General features: G+C 42.1%; 1 protein-coding gene across 4 annotated transcripts in view; it reads left to right on the top strand.

Annotated features, from left to right (window-relative positions):
- PALM2AKAP2 (PALM2 and AKAP2 fusion) overlaps positions 1-27583 on the top strand; it is a 402567-nt gene that overhangs the window by 242775 nt on the left and 132209 nt on the right. For all 4 annotated transcript variants that reach the window (XM_033237853.1, XM_033237854.1, XM_033237852.1 and 1 more), the window contains one exon: positions 3153-3238. In XM_033237853.1, coding sequence (XP_033093744.1) covers positions 3153-3238 — 86 coding nt within the window. The remainder of the gene's footprint in view (positions 1-3152; positions 3239-27583) is intronic.

Raw genomic sequence — 27583 nt, 5'->3', positions numbered from 1 at the left:
GATCGAGACCATCCTGGCTAACACGGTGAAACCCCGTCTCTACTAAAAACTACAAAAAACTAGCCGGGCGACGTGGCGGCGCCTGTAGTCCCAGCTACCCGGGAGGCTGAGGCAGGAGAATGGCGTGAACCCGGGAGGCGGAGCTTGCAGTGAGCTGAGATCCGGCCACAGCACTCCAGCCTGGGTGACAGAGCGAGACTCCGTCTCAAAAAATAAATAAATAAATAAATAAATAAAGGTAAAAATACTTGACTCATAATGATTTTCATTTATAATTTTGGTTATAGATTGTATCTATTAGCTATTGTTACAATAATACTGCTTGACAAACCATCCCAAAACTCATTGGCTTTCGTTGTCATGCATATGCAGTTGGCTGGGGGTTGGCTGATCTAGACCTGGCTTGGTTTCCAGCTGCAGATTGGATCCAGATCTGCTCCCCAGGAGTCTCATTCCCCTGCAGGCTGACTGGGGCTTGTCCTTATGCTGTAGCAGAAGTACAAGCCTCACCTCTCAAGCCCATTTCAAACCTTTGCTTGCATTATGCCCTCTAACATCCCTTTGGCCAAAGCAAACATCAGTGAGAGAGGGAAGACCATTTCTTCCACAGCAGGAGATGAGGAGAATGAATATTTGATGAACAGTAATTCAGACTATTACATAAGTGAAATATCATCTGATTGTCCATCATGCCCAACATCTGTGTCTCTCTGCCAGCCAAATCCAACAGGTATCAAAAGTGGCTTAAACCAGGAGGGGTTATCAGTCGGTTAAAAGCAAAGCATGTCAAGGAAATAACCTACTCATGTAGGAGAAAAGATTTTTCTTCTATAAACATGCATTTAAGATAAAGTTGAAAATCTCCTTGCAGCAGTTTCTTGAGAAGAAAGTGTAGGTCAAGGCACAACATTCCTCTGACCCAATTCCTGCAACCTAGTCAGAGAGAACAGCTATTTGCACCATGAAATAAATGACTTATAACCCACAGGTCTTGAGTAATTCATTGTGCGTATATCCTATGAAATGAGGCTCTCAAGGACCCGGAATGTAAAATTAAAAAAGTAACCAGTGCTAATACATTAACATTTAATTAATTTCATTTTAGTTTATTTAAAGCATCATGTAATTTCAAGCAATTGTTATTCATTCATCACCTGTTGTTCAGTTGATTCTTACTAGAAATGCTGGAGTATAGCAATGTTACACATCTCTGGGTTCTTGATTTAGCACAGAGGCTGGTAGAGTACATGGGACAAACTAACTCACTATCTGTTTTTGTAAATAAAGTTTTATTGGAACACACCCATGCCCATTTGTTTCTATGTTGTCTGTAGCTGCTTTCACTCTACAAGGGCAGATTGAGAAGTTGCAACGGAAATGCTATGAACTCAAAGCCTAAAATATTTACTATGTGGCAAACAGAAGAAAAATGGCCAATCCTGATTGAACACAATGCTAGACAGTCGAAATTTTGGAATTTAGGTTATTCACACAGTTCTGGGATGAATATTTTCCTTGAGTTACCCTTAGATAACTATCCAAATACTTAGGAAAAGTATTTTTTAGGAAAATCCATAATGTAAACAAATATTACACAGATAATTTTAACCTCCTTAAGAAAATAATCTTTTTAATACATTAGGTTATGAGCACTTATTTCCATACAGTTATTATACTAATCATAAAATTTGCATTTGCTTGTTGAAGGAGATCCTGAAAAACTCTATTAAATATTGCTTTGTTAACCTTTAATATTATTTTCCTTGCAATAAACCTATGTTTTTAAAAAACATATACTTGCCAGTTGGGCGCAGTGTCTCACTCCTGTAATCCTAGCACTTTGGGAGGCTGGGGTGGGCACATCACCTGAGGTCAGGAGTTCGAGACCACCTGGACAACATGGTAAAACCATCTCTACTAAAAATACAAAAACTAGTTGGGTGTGGTGGCATACACCTGTAATCCAAGCTACTTGGGAGGCTGAGGCTGGAGAATCACTGGAACCTGGAAGGTGGAGGTTGCAGTGAGCCAAGATTGCACCACTGTACTCCAGCCTGGGCAACAGAGCAAGACTCTGTCTCAAAAACAAACAAACAAACAAACAAAAATATGTGTATATATATATATATAGCCATTTCTTCAAACTTTTCACCAATGTAGATCATTTTAACTCTATTCCACATACATAATTGCATCTGAATTAGTACAATTTTACTGTATTGTGTTTAAAAATATTTGAAAACACCACACTGGCCCCGATCTTTTCTTTGATATTAGAAAAAACAAAATCTTGTGTCTTGCCAGGTGTCCACTCTTGGAGACAATTTGGTAGCTTTAGAAGAAAGAAACATTAGCATTTCTAAAGACTTGGAGAGAGAGAGCATGGGCAGATTTTAAAAGTGACAACACATTCTTAGTTATTTCCAGTAGATATGTGGAATTGAGAACACAGATAAATCTGAAGTCATATCTGTTGGGTATTGAATTAGATGTGTGTATTTCTGTGTTCTGGGATTCATTTTAAAGCCCCAAATGAGACCTCAATATGAGGCCTGAACTGGAGAAAAAGAAGAGTTCATTCATGGCTGGGTGTGGTGGCTCATGCCTGTAATTCCAACACTGGGAGGCCAAGGCGGGCAGATCACCTGAGGTCAGGAGTTCAAGACCAGTCTGAGCAACATGGCGAAACCCCATCTCTACTAAAAATACAAAAATTAGCCAGGTGTGGTGGCGGGGACCTGTAATCCCATAATCCCAGCTACTTGGGAGGCTGAGGCAGGAGAATTGCTTGAACTCAGGAGGCGGAGGTTGCAGTGAGCCAAGATCATGCCACCGCACCCCAGCCTAGGCAACAAGACTGTGACTTGGTCTCAAAAAAAAAAGAAGAAGAAGAAGACGAAGAGTTCATCCCAGCTTTTCTCTACCCTGAGCTAGGAATAGCTCTCTATAAGATATAGGACTTAGACTATGGATCCTAAGTTGGAGATTAGGTAAAAACAAAAGAAGTGCTACAGGACTACACTTCTGAAAGGAAGTTTTCCTGGTCCAGTAACTGCAAGATAGTTCAAATGAATATTGCCCTTGAGTTATCCTTAGATAACTATCCAAATACTTAGAGAAAAGTATTCACTTTTTTTTTTTTTTTTTTCCAGGAGTCGTTTGGGAGAATATGCTGCTAAAGGGAGGTGAGTCAGCCTTAAATGCCACAGAAACATCCGGCCCAGACATGACTATCAAGGTAAGGGATTCTCTTCAGGTTGATTCTCAAAGTGTATCTCTAGAGTCAAGGCAGCCTATGGCAGGTTTTTCTGGGGGCAAAATGAACACTACCAATCCACCTTCCTGGAGTTCTCTTTCTACTCACTGAGATCTTAGGGAGGCAACATAAGATTTTCTGAAATTTGGGATCTGGTCTACAGCCATACCACCCGAACACGTCGATTTCATCTGAAACTTGAAATCTGGATTAAGAAACTGCTTGAAAACCAGAATCTAAGATGTGATTTCCAATGGGCCTGTCGTAGGGTCTTCAGTGAATATCTACATGTAAGCTATTTGTAAATGGTAACCCCCATGGGCACAGTGGAGCAAATCTGAAAATTCTGAGCTGAGAATTCAGGCCCCACTATGCATTGTGAGGAAAGGTCAGAGAGGCATAAAGTAGCTTTGATCTTGGCTCAAGATTTCCACTGATGTCAGTGGGAAGGCAGCACATGGCCCACTCCAGCTGAAATGCTAATGGCCAAAGGTTTACAAAATGAGTCATCTGGAAATCCCCTTAACTATCACTGTTCAAATTAAATGCATCAATTTGTAATCATTGACCAGATTAAGGAATCTGTAGCAAAAGTTATCAGAGGCTCAACCACTTCCCCTCTGTTACGGCGGGATTAGACACAAAGGAATGGTCTTCCTCTCTTAGAACTCTGTTTACATATTAGCAGAGGATGAGGGTGGGAGGGCTTTCTAACATTCTTGCTTGAATGATTATAATTTGAATATATGCAAATTATGAATTTTTCTTTGAAAGTAAGAAGTAATGTCTTATTTTATATAGAGCTGTATCTGGAGATTTTTCTCTCCTGGATCTATTAGTAGAAGTTGTACAAAAGAATATACAGCATGGATTTAACTGTTTTCTTTTATAATGTGAAGGTTTAACTTGTGTTGTCTATGTTACAAATGGCAGAGAAAGCAAGCAAATGTTACCATAGTAGAGCTAAATGAAAGGTAGGATAGTGGCCTGATTAGTCAAAAAGTCAACTAATCTAAGTGGTAACTATCCAGTGCTGAAAGAACTATAACTACGTTTAGCAGAATTTGTAAGACAATAATATAAATTGCAATGACATGTTGGTGTTATTTTGGCTATTATTGCAATGATTGACAAGTTTGAGTCTATGACCACATCAGACAAAGGAGAATGGGTGCCAATAGTAAAACCTGATGGATTTAGATTTGTTATCTCAAAATCTGTTATCATCTTGAGAATTAGTTTTTGAGATGAATTGCTAGTAGGAGAGGAGACAGTAAGTTGCCAGTGTAGCTGCAGATGTGGTATAGACAGACATTCAAGTAGTCAGAAAGACTGGAGTTTGTTTTTATAAAGCAAATGGCATATTCTTTTTTTTTTTTTTCAGACGGAGTCTTACTCTGTCACCAGGCTGGGGTGCAGTGGCGCAATCTCAGCTCACTGCAACCTCCACCTCCTGGGTTCAAACAATTCTGCTGTCTCAAACTCCTGAGTAGCTGGGACTACAGGCACCTGCCACCATGCCTGGCTAGTTTTTGTGTTTTTAGTGTAGACAGGCTTTCACCATGTTGGCCAGGATAGTCTCTGTATCTTGACCTCATGATCCGCCCACCTCGGCCTCCCAAAGAGTTGGGATTACAGGCGTGAGCCACCATGCCCAACCACAAATGGCATATTCTAGTAGAAGCAAGTCTTGTGCAAATCTCATTTGATAAGATTGCTACTTAACCAGGCTACTCATCCGTGGTACCAGGATCTTGAATGAAGTTGTATTTGGGTTCCTCTAATTTAGACATCATTCTCAATCTCCCTTTCTTTTTCTTTTAATGAATACCTGAAAATTTCTTATAAGAAAAGATTTCTTTTACCCCTGCCCTACCCCAGGAAGATTTTTCATCCATAAGAACTGAACTCATTCTGAGGAATAAATACTATACACTTTAAATAGCTGAGCAAAATAGAAATTTATTTATTTATTCATTTTGAGGCAGATTCTTGCTCTGTCAGCCAGGCTGGAGTGCAGTGGCATGATCGTGGCTCACTATAACCTCTACCTCCCAGGTTCAAGGGGTTCTCCCACTTCAGCCTCCCAAGTAGCTGGAATTACAGGCATGTGCCACCATGCCTGGCAAATTTTCATATTTTTAGTAGAGATGAGGTTTCACCATGTTCACTAGTCTGGTCTCAAACTCCTGGCCTCAGGTTATCTGCCCGCCTCGGCCTCCCAAAGTGCTGAGATTATAGGTGTGAGCCTCCGCACCCAGCCAGCAAAATAGAAATATATTTAAATACATCAATAAACCCCTACAAATATTCTATTATTCCTTTCTTAATGCCAGTTCCTTCTCACTAAGGAATTTGTGAATTTTCTAGGTGGATATAACTACAGAAAATGCTTCTGTTTCTATCTTCTCCTTTAGGATTCCCAATTATGGAGCAGTCATTGACTTTTTTGCTTTGGGTATCATGTTGTTTCCCACCCTACATTGCCTTACATAACCATCATGTCTCTGTTTTTTTGTTTGGTTTTTGGTTTTTTTGAGACGGAGTCTCACTCTGTCACCCAGGCTGGAGTGCAGTGGCGTGATCTCGGCTCACTGCAAGCTTCACCTCCCGGGTTCACGCCATTCTCTTGCCTCAGCCTCCTGAGTAGCTGGGACTACAGGTGCCTGCCACCACGCCCGGCTAATTTTTTTGTATTTTTAGTAGAGATGGGGTTTCACCACGTTAGCCAGGATGGTCTCAATCTCCTGACCTTGTGATCCGCCCGCCTCGACCTCCCAAAGTGCTGCGATTACAGGCTGACCCACCGCACCCGGCCACCATCATGTCTTTGTATCCAAATGAAAGTATTTTTTCTGCTCCACTCCACTAATCAGAGAAATGCAAATTAAAACCATGATGAGATACCATCTCGCGGCTCAGCGTGGTGGCTCACACCTGTAATCCTAGCACTTTGGGAGGCCAAGGCAGGAGGATCACAAGGTCAGGAGATCAAGACCATCCTGGCCAACATGTGAAATGCCGTCTCTTCTAAAAATACAAAAATTAGCCGGGTGTGGTGGCATGTGCCTGTCATCCCACCTACTCGGGAGGCTGAGGCAGGAGAATCGCTTGAACCCAGGAGGCAGACATTGCAGTGAACCGAGATTGTGCCACTGCACTCCAGCCTGGCAAAAGAGCAAGATTCCGTCTCAAAAAATAAAAATAAAATAAGATACCATCTCATACCAGTCAGAATGGCCATTATTAAAAAGGCAAAAAGTCATCCTGGCTAACCCGGTAAAACCCCATCCCTACTAAAAAAAAATACAAAAACTAGCCGGGCGAGGTGGCGGGCGCCTATAGTCCCAGCTATTCGCGAGGCTGAGGCAGGAGAATGGCGTAAATCCGGGAGGTGGAGCTTGCAGTGAGCTGAGATCTGGCCACTGCACTCCAGCCTGGGCGACAGAGCGAGACTCCATCTCAAAACAAACAAACAAACAAACAAATGCAAAAAGTAACAGATGTTGGTGAGGAAGCAGAGAAAAAGGAACAGTTATACACTGTTGGTGGCAATGTAAATTAGTTCAACCCCTATGGACAAGAGTATGGAGATTTCTCAAAGAACAAAACTACTGTTTGACCCAGCAATGGATATCTACCCAAAGGAAAATAAGTCATCTTATCAAAAAGACAGCCGCACTCATATGTTTTCCGTAGCACTATTCACAATAGGAAAATCATGAAATTAAGCTAAGTGTTCATCAGCGGTAGATTGGATAAAGTAAATGTGGCATATATACACCATGGAATACTACATAGCCATATAAATAATGAAATCATGTCCTTTGTAGCAACATGGATGCAGAGGAAGGCCATTATCCTACATGAATTAATGCAGAAACAGAAAATCAAATACTGCATGTTCTCCCTGTAAGTGGGAACTGCTACACATGGGCATAAAGATGGAAACAGTAGAGACTGGGGACTCTAAAAGAAGGGGCAGGAGAGAAAGGAGAAAGGGTTGAAAAACTACCTATTGGATACTATGTTCACTATTTGGGTGATGGGTTCAGTAGAAGTCCAAATCCCAGGATTGTGTAATATACCCTGTATCAAGCCTGTATATGAACCCCCTGAATCTATAATAAAAAAATTTAAATTAACTAAAAAGAATTTTTTTCTCTCTGTATGTAACTACTTGCAGCTCATTAAGCACAGACTCCGCCTCTTATATTTAGCTACAGCTATTCCTACTTCTAATAGCTACTTTATATATCCTCGCAATATCACCTATTCCTGCCTTTTGCCGAGAAAACAAAATATTCTGTTAAAACAATAAAACCTGATACATTGACACTTTTCAAGGGAAATCGCAACAGAAATTACAAAGATAGTTGGGTTTTTCCCATATTGCTCTTATTGTGATAGAGGTATCTATCTTAGTATTTAGAAATTTTCTTTCTGAGGAATACAATGTTTTGAAAGTGCTTGCTTTCCCTTTGCCTTCCATTTCCCTTGCCATGATTGTAAGTTTCCCGAGGCCTCCCAGTCATGCTTCCTGTTAAGCCTGTGGAACTGTGAGTCAGTTAAACCTCTCTTCTGGCCTAGCATGGTGGCTCATGCCTGTAATCCTAGCACTGTGGGAGGCTGAGGCGGGTGGATCACCTGAGGTCAGGGGTTCAAGACCAGCCTGGCCAACATGGCGACACCCCGTGTCGACTAAAAATACAAAAATTACCTGGGCATGGTGATGCGTGCCTGTAATCCCAGCTACTCGGGAGGCTGAGGAAGGAGAATTGCTTGAACCCACGAGCTGGAGGCTGCAGTGAGCTGAGATCATGCCACTGCACTCCAGCCTGCATGACCAGAGCAAGATTCCATCTCAAAACAAAAAACAAAAACAAAAAAAAACCCTCTCTTCTTCATGAATCACCCAGTTTCAGGTAACTCTTTACAGCTGTATGAAAATGGACTAATACACCTGTGAATGTGACTTATTTGGAAAAAAGTCTTTGCAGATACAATTAACAATCTTGGCTGGGCACGGTGGCTCACGTCTGTAATCTGAGCACTGGGAGGCTGAGGTGGGCAGATCACTTGAGGCCTGGAGTTCAAGACCAGCCTGGCCAACATGGTAAAACCCTGTCTCTACTAAAAATACAAAAATATTAGCCGGGCATGGTGGCACACGCCTGTAATCCCAGCTACTCAGGAGGCTGAGGCATGAGAATCATTTGAATCCAGGAGGCGGATATTGCAGTGAGCTGAGATCATGCCACTGCACTCCAGCCTGGATGACAAAGTGAGACTCTGTCTCAGAAAATAATACTAATAATCTTGAGATGAGATCATCCTGGATTTACCAGATGGGCCCTAAATCCAATGACAGATGTCCTTGTAAGAGACAAAAGAGGGTACTCATATACACAGAGAAGGCCATGTAAGGAGACAGAGGCAGAGGTTGAAGTTATGCAGCCCAAGTCAAGAAACACGTGGATCCACCAGTAGCTAGAAGAGGCAAGGAAGGAGTCTTCTCTAGAGCCTTTGGAGGGAGAGGAGAGCAACCCTCCTGACACCTTGAATTGGAACTTTTGGCCTCCAGAATTGTGAGAAAATAAATTTCTGTTGTTTTAAGCCACCAAATGTGTAGTAGTTTGTTATGGCAACCCTGGGAAATGAATGCACTCAGATTCTGCCAAGAATCACACCTACGCTTCTTGCGTGCTAATGCCATAGAGGCTGATAAACCAATATTACACAGATCCATCATAATTTTCTTATTTTACTCTACTTACCCTTTACAAACTGTTTTTACCTATTCTTGTTTTAGGAAAACCACTAACATTTTTCAGCTTGTGTTTATCATCCTTCACTAGAAGAAAAGGGTAGCTGTATCTCAGAATAGCTTCTATTTGATACCCTATTCTGTTTTGTTGCTTGTCCAGACATTGAATTTAAAAAAAAGAAAGAAAGAAAACAGATAGGGATCAGTATTTCGTAAAATGCCTGACCCTAAGAATCACCTGCAGCAATGTAGAAAACAACAATAACACAGCTTGCCAGATTTCTTTCAGAATTCAGATTCAGAAGACCTGGGCTTGAGAATTAGCATTTTTAATAAGTGCTCCAAGCGACTTTCATGATTAGTTTCAGAAAATGTTGTCTTAGCACATCACTCATGCAGTATGGGGGTGGCCATGTGAGCCCTACCATTGCTCTTGGCTCTCCAGTTGTCCAACCAATCTGAGGCAGGATTTGGATACTTTCCTATTCAATGCCCTTTGATTACTTCCCATTTCAACACTGAATAAGGCTCAGGCTTCCTCTGGATTCCAGACTTCCTTACTCTTAACTTCAATTTCATTTCTAGCGTTGTCTTTCACTGTGTCTCTCTCTGTACCCGTTCTTACCCTCTTTATCCAGTCTACCTGTAGCCTGGATACAGTAGCTTTCTTTTTAAAAGGCCAAGCTGAGCTGGACATGGTGGTGGGAAGATTGCTTGAGCCCAGGATTTCAAGCCTAGCCTGGGCAACATACTGAGACTCCATCTCTAAAAAAATAAATGAAAAGATCAAGCTGAAAATGTCCCTCTGCTAAGGCCCTGCTGGCCTTCCCATGGCTCCTGGAACAAAGACCAACTCTTGCAGGCACTGTGTTTTTTAAAAGCCCCTGGCTTTCATTCACTTCTCCTTTGATCTTCCTGCTCTCCATCTCTCTTTATATTCACATCTTTGGCTCAAATATTCCTTCCTCCAGTGGCACTTTCTTTTTTGTTGTTGTTTATTTTCTTTTTCTTTTTCTTTTTCTTTTTTTTTTTTTTTTTTTGAGACGGAGCTTTGCTCTTGTCACCCAGACTGGATTGCAATGGCACCATCTTGGCTTACCACAACCTCCGCCTCCTGGGTTCAACCATTCTCTTGCCTCAGCCTCCTGAGTGGATGGCATTTATAGGCATGTGCCACCACAACTGGCAAATTTTTTTTTTTTTTTTTGAGAGGGAGTTGCACTCTGTCGGCGCGATCTCAGCTCACTGCAAGCTCCACCTCCCAGGTTCACGCCATTCTCCTGCCTCAGCCTCCCGAGTAGCTGGGACTACAGGCGCCCGCCACCACGCCCAGCTAATTTTTTGTATTTTTTAGTAGAGACGGGGTTTCACTGTGTTAACCAGGATGGTCTCGATCTCCTGACTTCGTGATCTGCCCACCTCGGCCTCCCAGAGTGCTGAGATGACAAGCGTGAGCCACCACGCTCGGCCAATTTTTTGTATTTTCAGTAGAGACGGGGTTTCACCCTGTAAGCCAGGATGGTCTCGATCTCCTGACCTCGTGATCCCCCCACCTCGGCCTCCCAAAGTGCTGGGATTACAGGCGTGAGCCACCGTGCCCTGGCCTAATTTTGTATTTTTAGTAGAGATGGGGTTTCTCCATGTTGGTCAGGCTTATCTTGAACTCCCGACCTCAAATGATCCGCCCGCCTCGGCCTCCCAAAGTGCTGAGATTACTGGCATGAGCCACGGCACACCGCTCCAATGGTACTTTCTAACAAGCATTACTTGTATCACATTCTCATGGGACCTAATAGCTCTCCTTCATAGCCAGTCACATCAGTAACCAGAGGGCAGGTGTGGTGGCTCACACCTGTAATTCCAGCACTTTGGGAGGCCAAGGTGGGTGGATTGCTTGAGACCAGGAGTTTGAGACCAGCCTGAGCAACGTGACAAAACCCAGTCTCTACGAAATACAAAAAAAATTAGCTGAGTGTGGTGGCATATGCCTGTAGTCCTGGCTACTTGGGAGGCAAGAGATGGGAAGATCGCTTGAGCCCAGGGAGACTGAGGCTGCGGTGAGCTGTGATAAAATAAAAATAAAAATAACCATAATTTTCATTGCATAATATCCAGTCGTCCTTGCTACAATATCATTCCATCAGGGCCATTTTTCTGTTTCATTTTTCACTTGTTAGAGGCTCTAAATTGTAGTTCTTTTCTTAAAAAAACACAACTTTATTAAGGATAAAATTTGCATGCCATATGGTTCCCCCAGGTAAGTGTAGAGTTCAATAATGTTTCATATATTTACTAACCATCACACAATCAAGTTTTAGAATACACACAGTTTTAAATAATTTCCATCACTCCAATAAGATCCCTCATGCCCTCTGATAGTTAATCACCATTCTACCCCACTCCCAACCAACCACTCATTCCTTTCTGTTTCTATAAATTTGCCTGTTCTGGACATTTCATATAAATGGAGTCATACAACATGCAGTGTTTTGTGTCTGATGGATGAAAAAAAAGGATGATTTTTTTTTTTTTTGAGGTTTATCCATGTTGTAGCCTCAATCACTATCCTTTTCATTCTTTTTAATGCTGAATAATATTTCATTTAATCGATATGCCAGGCTGGGCATGGTGGTTTACGCCTGTGATCCCAGCACTTTGGGAGGCCAAAATGGGTAGATCGCTTGAGCCCAGGAGTTGAAGACCAGCCTGCACAACATGGTGAAACTATGTATCTACAAAAAATACAAAACTTAGCTGGGCGTGGTGGCATGCATCTGCAGTCCCAGCTACATGGGAGGCTGAGGCAGGAGGCTCACGTGAGTCTAGGAGGTGGAGGCTGCAGTGAGCTGTGATTGTGTCACTGCACTCTATCCTGGGTGATAACAGAGTAAGACTGTCTTAAAAAAAAAAAAAAAAAAGCCAGTGTTTTGTTTTTGTTTTTGTTTTTGGGGGTTTTTTGTTTGTTTGTTTGTTTTTGTTGTTGTTCGTTCACAAGTTGATGGATTTTGAGGTTGTTTCTACTTTGTGGCAGTAAGTATTCTTGCTGTGAATAGTCACTGATATGAAAAGTCACATGTAAGCCTTTGTGTGGATGTAGGTCTTCCTTTGTCTTGGGGTTGTACCTAGGAGTGGAATTGCTGGGTCATATGGTAAATCTGTGTTTAACTTTTTAAAAAGCTGTCAGACTCTTTTCCAAAGCATCTACACCACTTTACACCTCACCTGCAATGAATGAAGCTTCCAAGTTTTCTACATCCTAGCCAACACTTGCTACTGTCCATCTTTTGATTATAACCATCCTAGGGGTATGGAATAGTATGTCATTGTAGTTTTGGTTTGCATTTTCCTGATGGCTAATGACACTGAGTTCTTTTCATGTGCTTATTGGCTATTTGTATGCAGTTAATTTTTAATGACTTGATTTCCTTTTTTGCTATAGTTTGTTCAATTATTAAATTGAAGCACTCTCTCACTGCAGATGCCCAGTCAGTGTTTTCTGAGTGAGGGACCCTCTTCTTGACTGTGGCAGGAGGGTGCACTCAACACTCAACTTCCCCTTTAAGATCACTGCCCTCTCCATCACTACCTCCCTCTTCAGGGGTCACATCAGTCTCTCTTCTTTCTCCTTCCTTCCTTCCTTCCTTCCTTCCTTCCTTCCTCCCTCCCTCCCTCCTCCCTCCCTCCCTCCCTCCCTCCCTCTCTCTCTCTCTCTCTGTGTCTTTCTTTCCTTCTGACAGGGTCTCACTATGTCACCCAGGCTGGAGCACAGTGTGATCATGGCTCACTGCAGCCTCAACCTGCTGGGCCCAAGCAATCCTCCTACCTCAGCCTCCTGTGTAGCTGGGACTATAGGCGTGTAGCACCACACTTGGCTACATTTTTATTTTTTGTAGAGAAGGGGGACTCCCTATGTTGCCCAGGCCAATCTTGAACTCCTGGGCTCAAGCGATCCTCCTTCCTCAGCCTCCCAAACTGTTGAGATTACAGGTGTGAGCCAGCACACCCAGCCATTCTCTCTCTCTTTTCTGTTTTCCCTTCACATCTTAGCCTTTTTTCTTTTAGCCTAATCAATGCTATTTTTTTTTTATTGTGGTAAAACATATATAACATAACATTTACCATTTTAAGCACTTTTAAAGGGTACCCGTCTGTGGCGTTAGGTACATTCAAAGTGTTCTGCAACCATCATCATCATCCATCCTTCTCTAGAACTTTTTCAACATCTTCTTCAACTGAAATTCTCTACCCATTAAATACCAGCCCCCCATTCTCACCTACTTCAGCTCCTGTCAACCACCTAAATGTTACATTTTACACGTAAAATGTATTACTATTTAATTGCCTTCTCAAAGGGATTTTTAATAAGTTATGTTAATAGTAAAAAGCCAGTAAGGCCGGTCATGGTGGCTCACTACTGTAATCCCAGCACTTTGAGAGGCCAAGGCAGGTGGATCACTTGAGGTCAGGAATTCAAGACCAGGCTTGGTAACATGGTGAAACCTTATCTCTACCAAAAATACAAAAATTAGCTGGGTGTGGTGGCACCCACCTGTAATCTCAGCCACTCTGGAGGCTGAGGCACGAGAATCGCTTGACCCCAGGAGGTAGAGGTTGCAGTGAGCCGAGATCGTGCCACTGCACTCCAGCTTGGGCAATAGAGTGAGACGCAGTCTCAAAAACAAAAACAAAAACAGAAAAGCCAGTAAGATGGCTACTCCTCAGAAATAAAGTAGGAAGCTGCTACAAGCTAGATTTTTAAAGAAATTGCTGGTTACAGAAGTTCCTTTCTTCCGTGGAGTGAGCTCCCCAGGGCCCTCATATTGGAAATGTCTTGGCCTTATCCAGCTGATGCCTTGCTGCAAGTCCCAAGTCACACCTGCTTGGCTCTGCATCGTTTTCTTGAATTTTGTTTATTCAATGACTAGATAAAATGACATCAAATAATCCATGTTAAAGAAATATCTCTAGGATAAAAATTTTGTGATTTGGGCCAGGGGCTGCTCACGCCTGTAATCCCAGCACTTTGGGAGGTCGAGGCGGGTTTATCACCTGAGGTCAGGAGTTCAAGACCAGCCTGACCAACATGGAGAAACCCTGTCTCTACTAAAAATACAAAATTAGCCGGGTGTGGTGGAACATATCTGTAATCCCAGCTAATAGGGAGGCTGAGGCAGGAGAATCGCTTGAACCTGGGAGGCAGAGGTTGCTGTGAGCTGAGATGGCGCCATTACACTCCAGCCTGGGCAACAAGAGCAAAACTCCGTCTCAAAAAAAAAAAAAAAAAAATTGTGATTTGGCTGTCATTTTCATCAAATACATTAACTAAATCCTAAATGCTCTCATTACCTTGCCCTCTTGTCCACATATAGTAAGACTAAAAACTAAGTGTTTGCAAAAAGGATTACAAAAAATTTTAGCACAGCAGAATTTTCTTCGGAATGAAGTCCGATATTCTTATTTACATATGCAATGTTTCTCATTTATGCTTGAATAAGAAACAAGGCTGGTACCGCTTAGGCAACCTAGAGATTCTGGCTGTAAAACCATTTGAAAAGGGTACAATTTCTATTCAAGGACACGGGAAAGCCACATTTTAAAAAGGATGTTGCTTCTCTACACGTAAAACTTGTTGGAAGACAGATTATCCTCCTAGAAGGGCAGATGTTCTCTATTACAAAAGAGGAAAAGCATTTAGACTCTTCCGGTGGTGAATAGAGGCCACAGGTTACAGCTTTCTTTGGCCTTTGCTTTAAAAAAAAACATTCTGCTGAAGGCCTTTTGTTGCCAGTGGTGTCCAGCCAGTTGCCCTTTGTATTTGGTGATGACGACATTGAAAGGATTGTTTTGTGCAGGGACTCTGGACAAAAAAGAGACATTTGGGACAGAAAACCTTTCTACATTGTGTACATACATAAAGATTGCTCTAAATTTGGTTCCTTGCCAAAGGAAATATTTTTGAAGATTTTTTTTTTTTAATCCTTGAAAATTTTCAGGGTAGTGGACCTCAGAGGGGGTTTGGCAGTGGTGGGCAGGAGGCATATCAGTACTACATGGGTCAGTTTTTATAATACCTGCCTTTGAGAATCCTTGTCTTGAATTTTCTTGAAAATGAATATGAAGAGCTCTGTTATAAACTGTAATAAACTATATCATTAATGGTTATTTATTGTTCCTGTGTGCTACTCCCTATTTGTCAAATAAAATAAATGTGAAAGAAATGAAGTCCCTATAATCCCAGCACTTTGGGAGGCCGAGACGGGCGGATCACGAGGTCAGGAGATCGAGACCATCCTGGCTAACATGGTGAAACCCCGTCTCTACTAAAAAATACAAAAAATTAGCTGGGCGAGGTGGCGGTCGCCTGTAGTCCCAGCTACTCGGGAGGCTGAGGCAGGAGAATGGCGTAAACCCGGGAGGCGGAGTTTGCAGTGAGCTGAGATCCGGCCACAGCACTCCAGCCTGGGTGGCAGAGCAAGACTACGTCTCAAAAAAAAAAAAAAAAGAAAAAAGAAATGAAGTCACAACCATTGACAGCTTTCTATAATCTATGTATAGATCAGGAATATTTGTGGCAAGTGAATAATCTCAGGTACCTTCTTCTTTGTTGTTTTATTTCTTCACCTGTTCTCTTGCCAACAATAATAGCTAACATGGGTTGAACATTTGCTTTGAGCTGAGTACTGTGCTACCCATATACCATCTCACATAATCCTCCAGCTGACCCTGCTAAGGAGAAACTGTTATTAATCCTATTCTACAGATGTGATGACTGTGGCACAGTAAAGTAACTTACCCAAGATCTCAAAGTGAGTGTGTGGTGGAGCCAGGCTTTGAACCCAGATGGAAGGACACTTTGTAGCCTCTCTGTTCGGGTTTTAATAAATGCAATTTTTTTTTTTTTTTAATTAGCTAAAGCAGGGGAGCTCCAAGGACAGGGCAAGGGTAGCTTAGCCAGATAAAATGCTAGATGCCCAGTTCCATTTGAATTAAATTACATGACACATACTTATATTAAAAAATTATTTGTTGTTTACCTGAAATTCAGATTTTACTGGTGTTCTGTATTTTTATTTGCCAAGTCCAGTGGCCCTAGGCAAGAGGAGTGTTGCAAAGGAGATGAAGGGAACTGCTTAATGTGTTTTGATTATTGTCCTTTGGGATTATTTGTGGTTTGGGTTCTTTTTTTTTGTTTTTTTGTTTTTGTTTTTGTTTTTGTTTTACTTTTTTTCATTTTAAACATGATGATATATTTTATTAAGCTTTAAACCAGAAAGATGTATACTTTAAGGACCTATAACATGCTGATAACCTATCAAGGGACATCCGTTGATACGCTTCTTTGCTAGGAATCCAAATCTGATTCATGCCAAGATTTGTACCTCATTGGTTTCTCTAAGAAGTGAAACTATGAGAAACACTACCCTCTGTTTGTTTGATTGTTTTTTCTTTTGAACAACAACAACAAAAAACCTTTTACCTCAATCTGGGTATATCATGACTTTTTGGAAGCCTTATTCTAGGATCTTCTTTTTAGTTGGGATATCAGTGTTAGCCTAATTTCGTTTTCTGCAGATAGCTTCATCATCCCAATTTTTTTTTTTTTTTTTTTTTTTTGAGACGGAGTCTCGCTCTGTCTCCCAGGCTGGAGTGCAGTGGCCGGATCTCAGCTCACTGCAAGCTCTGCCTCCCGGGTTTACGCCATTCTCCTGTCTCAGCCTCCCGAGTAGCTGGGACTATAGGCGCCCGCCACGTTGCCCGGCTAGTTTTTTGTATTTTTTAGTAGAGACGGGGTTTCACCATGTTAGCCAGGATGGTCTCAATCTCCTGACCTCGTGATCCGCCCGTCTCGGCCTCCCAAAGTGCTGGGATTACAGGCTTGAGCCACCGCGCCCGGCCCATCATCCCAATTTTTAAAATGTTGATGAAATACTCTTGTGCTTTTACCAACTCCTACTTGGTAAAATTCCCTATCTCTGAGTGGAGTGGTCACCCTAAAATAGATGACAGGGGCATGGATATTCCAAGCAAAAGTTCTGACACATTCACAAATGCTTCCTGAGGACATCTGTCTGTTTCCTTCTATGCACATTTTGAACATTCCAGCAGTGGGAATGACTAATGATGCTAAAGCTCTAGAAATTGTCACTTGTTGCAGTTCAGTATGTCAGAGCCTGATTGCAGATAAGCCTCTTTTCTTAAGAATGATCTGTCCCAATCCAACTAGTTTTGCAGCAAGGTTCATTTGCAAGTACTAAAGTCTATGACTTGTGAAAGAATCAAGCCACACAAACCAAACACAGAACGCAGTGACAGAAACTATTGGTCTTAACCAAGCCACACAAACCAAACACAGAACCCAGTGGCAGAAACTATTGGTCTTCAGTGCTACTGGAAGGTAGCCACCCTGGTTCCCATTTAGGCAGGGAACCAGTTTGTCTCTCCAGTTAATGTCTGAATAAATTACCATTCATGTCCCTGAGGGTTTGGAATGATTGCAAAATATTTCTGAAATCCTGGGTAGAACTCATGTGGCCACTTACAATAAGCCTTGTCCTTCTGCAACTGGTCAGGTATCAGAGAGGTCTCATAAATCAAGATCGTAATTATCAGGAAAGTTTGTTAGATTCCTAGAGTGGGAGCCAAGGGAAAACTTTCCCTTTGCCCTCTGAAATTTCATTGAAAAATCAATTGACACTAGACAGATTAATAGGAGAAATGGCATAGAAGTTTACTAGTATGCAAAGAGAGAAAATTACACACAATGGGGTACAGATGGTTATATACTTCCTTCTTCTTAAAGGAAATTGAGATAGGAAGTGTGGAGATAGGAAGCAGGGAGGGCAGTAAATGATTTTTAGGGAAATTCAATGGGCTTGAAGAACAAACAGTGACCTGGGACAAAGTCTGTTGGGCCCACAGAACAGACAACAATCTGTGACAAAATCTGTTCAGATATGTTGACAGACTTCAGTCTTTCTTCCTGCTATATGAGTTTCAGTTAATGAAAGCTCGAGGACGAGACCAGAGGTAATTGTTTTCTTCTCTGGAGGGTAAGATTTTAGGCAAATAAGGGAACTTCACAGAACCACTTCATCCTGTGCTTAGGGGAGAGACAGAGGATTGAGAGATAGGATGAGGGGAGGTCAGAAAGACCTTGAGGCTTCTTCAGGTTCAGCATATCAAAGCATCACATTTGGGGATATAGGTTTCTGAGCCCTAACAATGGGAAAAATGATCTTTCTGTATCATATGAATACTGAAGATTGTTGAAGTGAGCATCTAGTTCTCCCGTCTTGATAAATTATCCAATGCCTTTCCCATCTCTTTCTCCTACCCATTCACTAATGGCCTGCCCCCTTGCCCTTTTTGTTGTAGTGAAAACTTAGTAGTAAAAAACACACTTGGTAAAAATCATGACATACATGTAAATTGTATGTAAAAAGATGACATGCTCATTGCAAGATGCTTGATTCACTGGCTAGCAGAGCAGGCCACTGATAGGTCTGCATACCACAAGCCAGTCTCTTTTGAGGTCACTTATGCTTTACTATCATTGCAACAACTACTTCTTCCTCAGAAATGAGTCAGTGGAGATGTGACATTTATTTTATCTCAGCATTTTTATGTCTGTTTCTGAAAAGGAAAAGGTACCAGCAGCTGCAGGTCCCACTCCATCTCCCAAAGGGATCTGGGCTAGAGGGTAGGGTATTGGATCTATCATCATACTTTCCATCTGCTCACAGACTATGAGGTTTATTTTTGTTTTTTGAGACAGGGTCTCACCTTGTTGCCCAGGCTGGAGTGCAGTGGCGCCATCTCGGCTCACTGCAACCTCCACCTCCCAAGTTCAAGTGTTTCTTGTGTCTCAGCTTCCTGGGTAGCTGGGATTACAGGTGTGCGCCACCATGCCTGGCTGATTTTTGTATTTTTAGTAGAGACGGGGTTTCACCATGTTGGCCAGGCTGGTCTCGAACTCCTGACCTCAACTGATCCGCCCACCCCAGCTTCCCAATGTGCTGGGTTACAGGTGTGAGCCACTGCGCCCCACCAGATTATGAGTTTTGATCTCCAACAGCACGCATTTTCTAGTGAAATTCAGTTTAATAAAATGAATAATGAGATAGTAGCTCACATGTATTGAGAACTTCCCATGTGTCGGGTACTGCTCTGGGTGCTTAGGGTATTCTGTTATTTAATTCTTACCACAACCCTATGAGTTGGGTACTAGGATATCTCCATTTACAGAGAAAACAAGGTGCAGAGAGATTAAGTAACTTGTCTAAGTTCACACAGACAAGGCGTGCTGGAGCCTAGGTCTCATCCAGATAGCACTAGGTCTTCATGACTATGTCACAGTGCTTCACCTTGGAGAATAAAGAGATGATGCTGATATGGAGACATGCTAAGAAGGTCTTCCTTGCTTCACAGTCCTAATCAATATGGGGAATTTTGTGTAGTTCTGTTTGCATTCATTCTTCCAATGCAGAGCTGGAGTTTACCTAGTGGGATAAGATTTGATTTTCATCTTTGAGAATGAGTTGTTCTTCAGACTTGTCCATGAGTCTTCATCCTGTTAGCATTCTGATTACGTTTCTCATTATTATTCTCCTGCAGTGATTCATGAATATGATAAAACTGAACAGCCTTTTCAGCAAATAAGGAAAGCTTAGCTTACAGTAAAAAAAAAAAAAAAAAAGGTAGAGCTTTCTTTGAATCTGGAGAAATTAAGGATACAAGTGTTCTGCAGTATTACTTAAGAGACTACTGCACCCATCATACTGGAGCTTAAGACAGTTTCTTCTTTTAGTTTTTTCTAAGATGTCTGCATGTCTGTGTTATGCCACTAATAATACAGCCTTTGTTAACTTTTGGATAAAAAAAAAATCAGCTTAATGGCCAGGCGTGGTAGCTTACACCTGTGATCGCAGCACTTTGGGAGCTGAGGCAGGAGGATTGCTTGAACTCAGGAGTTAGAGACCAGCCTGGGCAACTTGGCAAAACATCATCTCTACTTAAAGAAAAAAACAAACTAGCCAGGTGTGGTGGTGTGCACCTGTAGTCTCAGCTACTCAGGAGACAGATGGGAGAATCACTTGACCCTGGAAGGATGAGGCTGCAGTAAGCCACAGTCCTACCACTGCACTCTAGCCTGGGTGACAGAAGGAGACCCTATTTCTATTAAAAATAAATAAATAAATTAATAAATTTATTTATTTATGTATTGAATGTTTTATCATATGCAGCATACCATATTTAAGCAGGGTCAAATTTTTGGTCTGACTTTTCAAATTAATGTGAATAAGTCATTTTGAAATTTTGGAGACAAAACCTTATTTAAGTTGAGAAATAGACATTCATCCACTAAGAATTATTCCTTTTATTATTCTTAGTGTGTTTGAGTTGGTTCTTGCAAAGAAAATATAAACAAATCCCAAATATGAAAAAACTTGTAAGTTTATATTAAGTGTATCCCATGAGTGACATAGGAAATCCCTTTTAAGAGAAATGGTATTGCAAAAGACACAACAAATCTTTTTCTCTTTTAAATAAAAATATGCATTCTGTTTCTAAGCATTCTCCAAAGTATTTGACAGTTTACTAAAATGAACCTTTCTCCTTCATGTGTCTTTTTTTTTTTTTTTTTTTTTTTTTTTTTTTGAGACGGAGTCTCGCTCTGTCGCCCAGGCTGGAGTGCAGTGGCCAGATCTCAGCTCACTGCAAGCTCTGCCTCCCGGGTTTACGCCATTCTCTCGCCTCAGCCTCCCGAGTAGCTGCGACTACAGGCGCCCGCCATCTCGCCCGGCTAATTTTTTGTATTTTTTTTAGTAGAGACAGGGTTTCACCGTGTTAGCCAGGATGGTCTTGATCTCCTGACCTCGTGATCCGCCCGTCTCGGCCTCCCAAAGTGCTGGGATTACAGGCTTGAGCCACCGCGCCCGGCCCTTCATGTGTCTTTTACTAAACTTTCTATCCTATAACAGTCATTGACTTCTTCCTATTTTCTGTTCCTCTCTTTCCTTCTCTCCCTTCACTCCCTTTCTTTTTCCCAGTGTTTACTGTGGGGTAGGCACTGTGTTAAATACTTTACCTGCATTACTCTCTTTAACACTCAAAATGACAACATGAGATAGGTACCATTTTTTGTCCCATTGTGCAGATGAAGAAATCGACACTTTGAGAAGGTAAAGACTACATAAGGTCACAAATTCTGGAAGAGCAGAGTCAGAATTCAATTCCAGGCTTGTAATATTTCAGAGTCCACAGTTTTATTGCTTCTCTGTGTAATGAGTAAATGTTTCTTTTAGAATCAAAAATTATTTTAAATAAAATGTAATGACAGTAAAATAGTTATGATCCTGGGAGCAAGAATTAATCAAGAATGGACCTGATCTAGGACCACTCTGGTTTTTTGGACAGGCTGTGAACCAGTAGACTGGCACAGATTAATACAATAGCACATAGCTGTTGAGAATCTAAAAGGTATATTCTGTGGCCTTTATAAGCATGAACTTATCCAATGCGTTCCACGAACACGAGATGGATACTATACATTTGTTCTTATTTTAAAGACTAGGAATTTGAGGCACAGGAAGGTAAAGTAACCTGTGAAAGGTCCTGCTCAGAATCAGTGGAAGAACGAGTGTTCTGCCTTCATTTCTAGCATTCTTCATGTGGTTAGCATAGTCCACTAACCACAGTGCCAGGATACCTCTTGTCTGTGATCCTGAAGTGCTCTTCTGCATGTTTCTTTCTTTCTTTTTTTTTCTTTTGTTTTTTTGAGATGGAGTTTCGCTCTTGTTGCCCAGGCTGGAGTGCAATGGTGTGATCTTGGCTTACCACAACCTCCGCCTCCCGGGCTCAAGCTATTCTCCTGCCTCAGCCTCCCAAGTAGCTGGGATTATAGGCATGCGCCACCACACCTGGCTAATTTTGCAGTTTTAGTAGAGATGGGGTTTCTCCGTGTTGTTCAGGCTGGTCTCAAACTCCCGATCTCAGGTGATCCACCCACCTCGGCCTCCCAAAGTGCTGAGATTACAGGCATGAGCCACCACGTCCAGCCTCTTTTGCATGTTTCTTGGGGAATGCAGAGTCAGGTAACTTTACAACTAGCCATTTACTTGGAATTCAGATCCACAGCATAGAAAAGACCATAGCAGATGCTTTCCCTATGGAGAGAATCCAATAACTATCAAGCCATGTGTTCTTTGTTTTTTTTCTTTTTTTTTTTTTTGAGGTAGAGTTTTGTTGCCCAGGCTGGAGTGCAGTGGTGCGATTTCAGCTCACTGCAACCTTTGCTTCCCAGGCTCAAGAGATTCTCCTGCCTCAGCCTCCTGAGTAGCTGGGATTACAGGTGCCCACCACCATGCCCGGCTAATTTTTGTATTTTTAGTAGGGATGGGATTTCACCATGTTGGCCAGGCTGGTCTCAAACTCCTGACCTCGTGATCCGCCCCCTCGGCCTCCCAAAGTGCTGGGATTACAGGCATGAACCACCGCGCCCGGCCACCATATATTCTTTGTATAAGTGACATGTCTGAAAATAGCTGTGTTTATGATTACGGAATTAAAGGGAAAAGAATGCCATAGATAATAGGAGAGAAAAATGAAAGACCAATTGAATTCGTTGATGGTTAATGTTAGAAATTTAAGGGTCAATGTGATCCTTTCAAATGAAACACTAAATCGACTTATGGGAAAATCTAGTTTGTTTAGTGTTTTACAAGTGCATTTTTTTCTGCCTAAATTGTAAGACCTACTTTACCCAAAGGTGCTTTGGTGAGTTGGTACTTTGTTTTTTAAAAGAAACTTCCTAGAAGCCCTGATCAAGTGGGAGTTTTTTGGAACTAGTTAATAAGAACACTTTGTTGTAATGAAAATAAGAAGTATTTGGGCATGCACCTGATAATTATGTGTTGAATGCCTTCTGAGGCCAATGCTTTGTGCCATGTGTCATGTCCCTGGTGCAGCTTCCGCTTCCAGTTATGTCTGGAATCTGATTTCACCATTGATGTCACCACACACCATTACCATTCTGCTTTCAGCCATTATCATCTCTTGCCCAGATTATTACAATAGCTTCTAAGTGGTCTCCTGGCCACTCCTTTCCCTTTCTGTAACAGACTCCACCCAGCAGCAGCCACAGTGATCTTTTAAACATGTAAACCAAATCAAGTCATTTATCTGCTTGAAATAATGCAGTGGTTTCTCATCTTATTCAGGAAAATAAAGAATCCAAAGTACTTACCAAGGTTTGCAAGGACCTTATGGTCTGGCTCACTGCCAGTCTTCTCTCACCCCTCCTTTCTCGGCTCTGAAGTCCTCCTGGCTGCTCCAAAGATGATTGCTCAGGGTCCCCACACCTGCTGTTCCCTGTGCTAGAATGCTTTTCCCCTTGATATCTCCCTGGCTCACTTCCTTCCTTTCTCCAGATCTCTGCTCAAATGTCGCCGCAGTAAAGAGTCTGTTCTTGACCACATTATATAAAATAGTACTCACCTCCTACTGCCATCAATATCTATCCCTTTACTCTGTTTTATTTTTCTTTATAACAATTACCACCTCCTGACACATAATGCATTTCATGTATCTGCATGAGTGAATTCAATTGGCCTTTGATTTTCTTTCCCGCTATCTATGACATTCTTCTCTTGCTTATTGTTTATCTTACCTCATTATCCATGCTGTATTAGGATGTAAGCAACATGAACACGGGGATCTTCCATTTTTTTTTTCAACAAATATTTTTTGTTTGTTTTTTTGAAACAGAGTTTCACTCTACTTGCCCAGGCTGGAGTGCAATGGCATGATCTCAGCTCACCACAACCTCTGCCTCCCAGGTTCAAGCAATTCTCCTGCCTCAGTCTCCCGAGTAGCTGGGATTACAGGCATGCGCCGCCACACCCAGCTAATTTTGTATTTTTACTAGGGACGGCGTTACTCCACGTTGGTCAGGCTGGTCTCGAACTCCTGACTTCAGGTGATCCACCCACCTTGGCCTACCAAAGTGCTGGGATTACAGGCGTGAGCCACCGCCCCAAGCTTCAACAACAAATATTTAATGAGCACCTACTCTATGCCAAGCTCTAGGCATCTAGAAATTAACAAAAGAGACCAGGACTTGTACTCATGTAGATTACACATTAGTAGGGTAAGACAGACAAGAAACAAGCAAGTAAATACTATCATATGAAAGATGGTGATTAGTGCTCTGGAGAAAAATCAGAATATTGTAAAATATGCGGTGATGTGGTTATGGCTAAAAGGATGACCTGTCTTTAACAAGGTGGGCAAGACTATAGGAGGAGGAGATTTTGAGAGGAAATCAGGAATTTGCAATATACTTGTAATTTAAAAACGCCTTCTAGGCATCCAGTGGAGAGGTTAAGTATGAGTCTGGAGTTCCATGGAGAAAATAGGCTGACATATAAATTTGGGATTCACCTGTGCACAGCCATTGACTAGATGAGATCACAGAGAGAATGGCCTGAGGAATAGAAGGGATCAAGCCCAAGTTATTGCTCATCCCAAATTAAAGATTTGGAAACTGAGGAAGAACCCTAAAAGAGGACTAAGAAAGATGGTCAGTGAGACCGGGCACAGTCGCTCATGTCTATAATCCCAGCACTTTGGGAGGTCCTCAAGGTGGCAGGATCGCTTGAGCCCAGGAGTTTGAGACTAGCCTGGGCAGCATAGCAAGACCTCCCTCTCTACAAAGAATAAAAAAATTAGCCAGGTGAGGCAGCACACACCTGTCATCCAAGGCTGAGGTGGGAGGATTGCTTGAGCCCGGCAGGTCAAGGCTGCAGTAAGCTGTGATTGTACCATTGCACTCCAGCCTGGGTGACAGAGTGACCCTGTCTAAAAAAAAAAAAAGAAAGAAAAAAAGGTCAGAGAGCTCTGAGGAGAATCAAGAAAGTGTTGTGGAAGCCAAATGAAGAAAGTAGTTCAAATGTTCAAATATGACTGACTCACTGATGGCCTGTGTTAAATCCTGCTGAAAGATCAGGTCAGGTGAATTGGGAGAAATGACCACTGGGTTTGGCAACCTCAAGGTCACTGATGACTTTGACAAGTGGTGTCTTGGTGAAAAACATCTTTTAAGAACTTTTGCTTTAAGGGGAAACAGAGAATTGAGGTGGTAGGATCAAGAGAATTTCTCTTAAAAAAAAATTATTGTAGGCCGGATGCGGTGGCTCACACCTGTAATCCCAACACTTTGGGAGGCCGAGGCGGGTGGATTACAACATCAGGAGATGGAGACCATCCTGGCTAACACAGTGAAACCCCGTCTCTACTAAAGAATATAAAAAATTTGCCAGGCGTAGTGGCTGGCGCCTACAGTCCCAGCTACTCGGGAGGCTGAGGCAGGAGAATGGCATGAACCCAGGAGGCGGAGGTTGCAGTGAGCCGAGATTGCACCACTGCACTCCAGCCTGGGCGACAGAGCGTGACTCTGTCTCAAAAAAAAAAAAAAAAAAAAATTATAGACTGGGCGCAGTGGCTCATGCCTGTAATACTAGCACTTTGGGAGGCCGAGGTGGGCAGATAACCTGAGGTCAGGAGGTCGAGACCGGCCTGCCCAACATGGTAAAACCCCGTCTCTACTAAAAATACAAAAAAATTATCCAGGCATGGTGGTGGGCACCTGTAATCCCAGCTACTTGGGAGGCTGAGGCAGGAGAATTGCCTGAACCTGGGAGGCAGAGGGTGCAGTGAGCCGAGATCATGCCACTGTACTCCGGCCTGGGCAACAAGAGTGAAACTCCGTCTCAAAAAAAAAAAAAAAAAGAAAAATTATTGTCATAGAAAACACTAATAACATTGACCGAGTGTGGTGGCGGCTCACTTCTGTAACCCAGCAATTTGAGAAGCCAATGCAGGGAATTGCTTGAGCCCAGGAGTTCAAGACTAGCCTGTGCAACGTGGGGAAATCTTGTCTCTCCAAACATATAAAAATTAGCCAGGCATGCTGGCACATGCCTGTAGACCCAGCTACTCAGGAGACTGAGGTGGGAGGATCACTTGAGCCCAGGAAGTTGAGGCTGCAGTGAGCCATGATCATGCTACTGCACTCCAGCCCTGGTGGCAGAGTGAGACCCTGTCTCAATAAATAAATAATTTTAAGAAGAAAATGCGTAATATACAATCTACCCTCTTAAAGTGTTCATTTAGTACAGTGTTGTTAACTGTGTGCACATGAAAAAATTTTTTGATAGAAGAAATCACAGCATATTTGATAAGGTGAAAGAAAATTCATGTTTTGGGAAGCATAAAATTGCTGGAACAATGTCCTAGAGGAGATGAGAAGGGAGGGATGGCGAGGCTGAGCGATTTTCCTAAGGTCACACAGCCAGTAAGTGACAGGTCAGGATTCCAATCCAGGTCTTCTGGCTCTCTGTTTTTTACTGACATGTTGCTATACCGTAAAATGAGAAAAAAATGACTTGACCGACATGTAACTTTCCTCCTAGTTCTAACTTTCACGTCTCTAACATTTTGATATGCCTTCACCCATCCCAAGGATGTAAAGAAAATTCCCAAGTCAAACATAGTAGCAGCAGCAATAGCAGCAGCACCTATCTGAACCCACAGTTCTCATCTAAGTGCTCACCTATCTCATCTCAACAACTCTATGCATTACTTAGCAGTCAGCACTTGGACTCCTCAATGCCTGAGCCCTTTATAGGAGTCACAAACTGTTTCTGATACCTGGCAGTTTTACTCATTTATGTTATCTGTCTGGCTTCCTAAGGTATTTGAGTTTGCAATGCTTGCTCCTAAAATTAACTAGACAGTAGTCTAAAAAGAAAAGGAAGGAAGGGAAGGAGGGAAGGAAGGAATAAAGGAAGGAGAGAAGGAAGACAGGAGAATACAAAGAAAGAAAGTACAAAGGAAGGAAGGAAGGAGAGGAGAAGAGAGGAGAGGGAGAGGGAGCTATAAAGAAGGTGTTAACGAGTTGAAAAATCTTCAAAAACAATATGGGTATGGGTACTTTAGTTGATTGTATCATAAGCTATTGTGGTTTCTAAAGTGATTTTATGTTGGCCATGGTCCCAATCTAACAGAGGCTTTTAATATACTATAGAAGCTATTATTATTCTCCGTATTTAAATGATCTTAACACCTTATAATTGTAATGGTTACTTAGAGAAGTAATTAACTTAACGCTAGGAAAGTCATTTAATCTGTTCAGTATACTATAAGGAAAAAGCCCATTTTCTCATTGGATAGTTCTCAATACTAAAACATTTGACAAGCAAATCAGAGACTAGCACAAAGACTATCTATGAGAGAATCAGAATTCTTAAAATTTAAAATCTCAAGATGTGGTCCTTTTCCCCCTGATATGACTGAAAAATCCTTATGGTTCTTCCCTTAAATTAACAGCCTGTGCTTAAAAGTTCTGAGGGAAACACTTGCAAATTACTAGGAAAATGTTACAGTCCTATTTTTTTTTTTTTTTTTTGAGACGGAGTCTTGCTCTGCCGCCCGGGCTGGAGTGCAGTGGCCGGCTCTCAGCTCACTGCAAGCTCCGCCTCCCGGGTTCACGCCATTCTCCT

This window comes from Trachypithecus francoisi, unplaced genomic scaffold (genome assembly GCF_009764315.1).
Source record: "Trachypithecus francoisi isolate TF-2019V2 unplaced genomic scaffold, Tfra_2.0 Lachesis_group16, whole genome shotgun sequence".
NCBI classification, from domain to species: Eukaryota; Metazoa; Chordata; class Mammalia; order Primates; family Cercopithecidae; genus Trachypithecus; species Trachypithecus francoisi.
The sequence above is the reverse complement of the archived record's forward strand: the minus strand, read 5'-3'. Positions and strand labels throughout refer to the sequence as shown.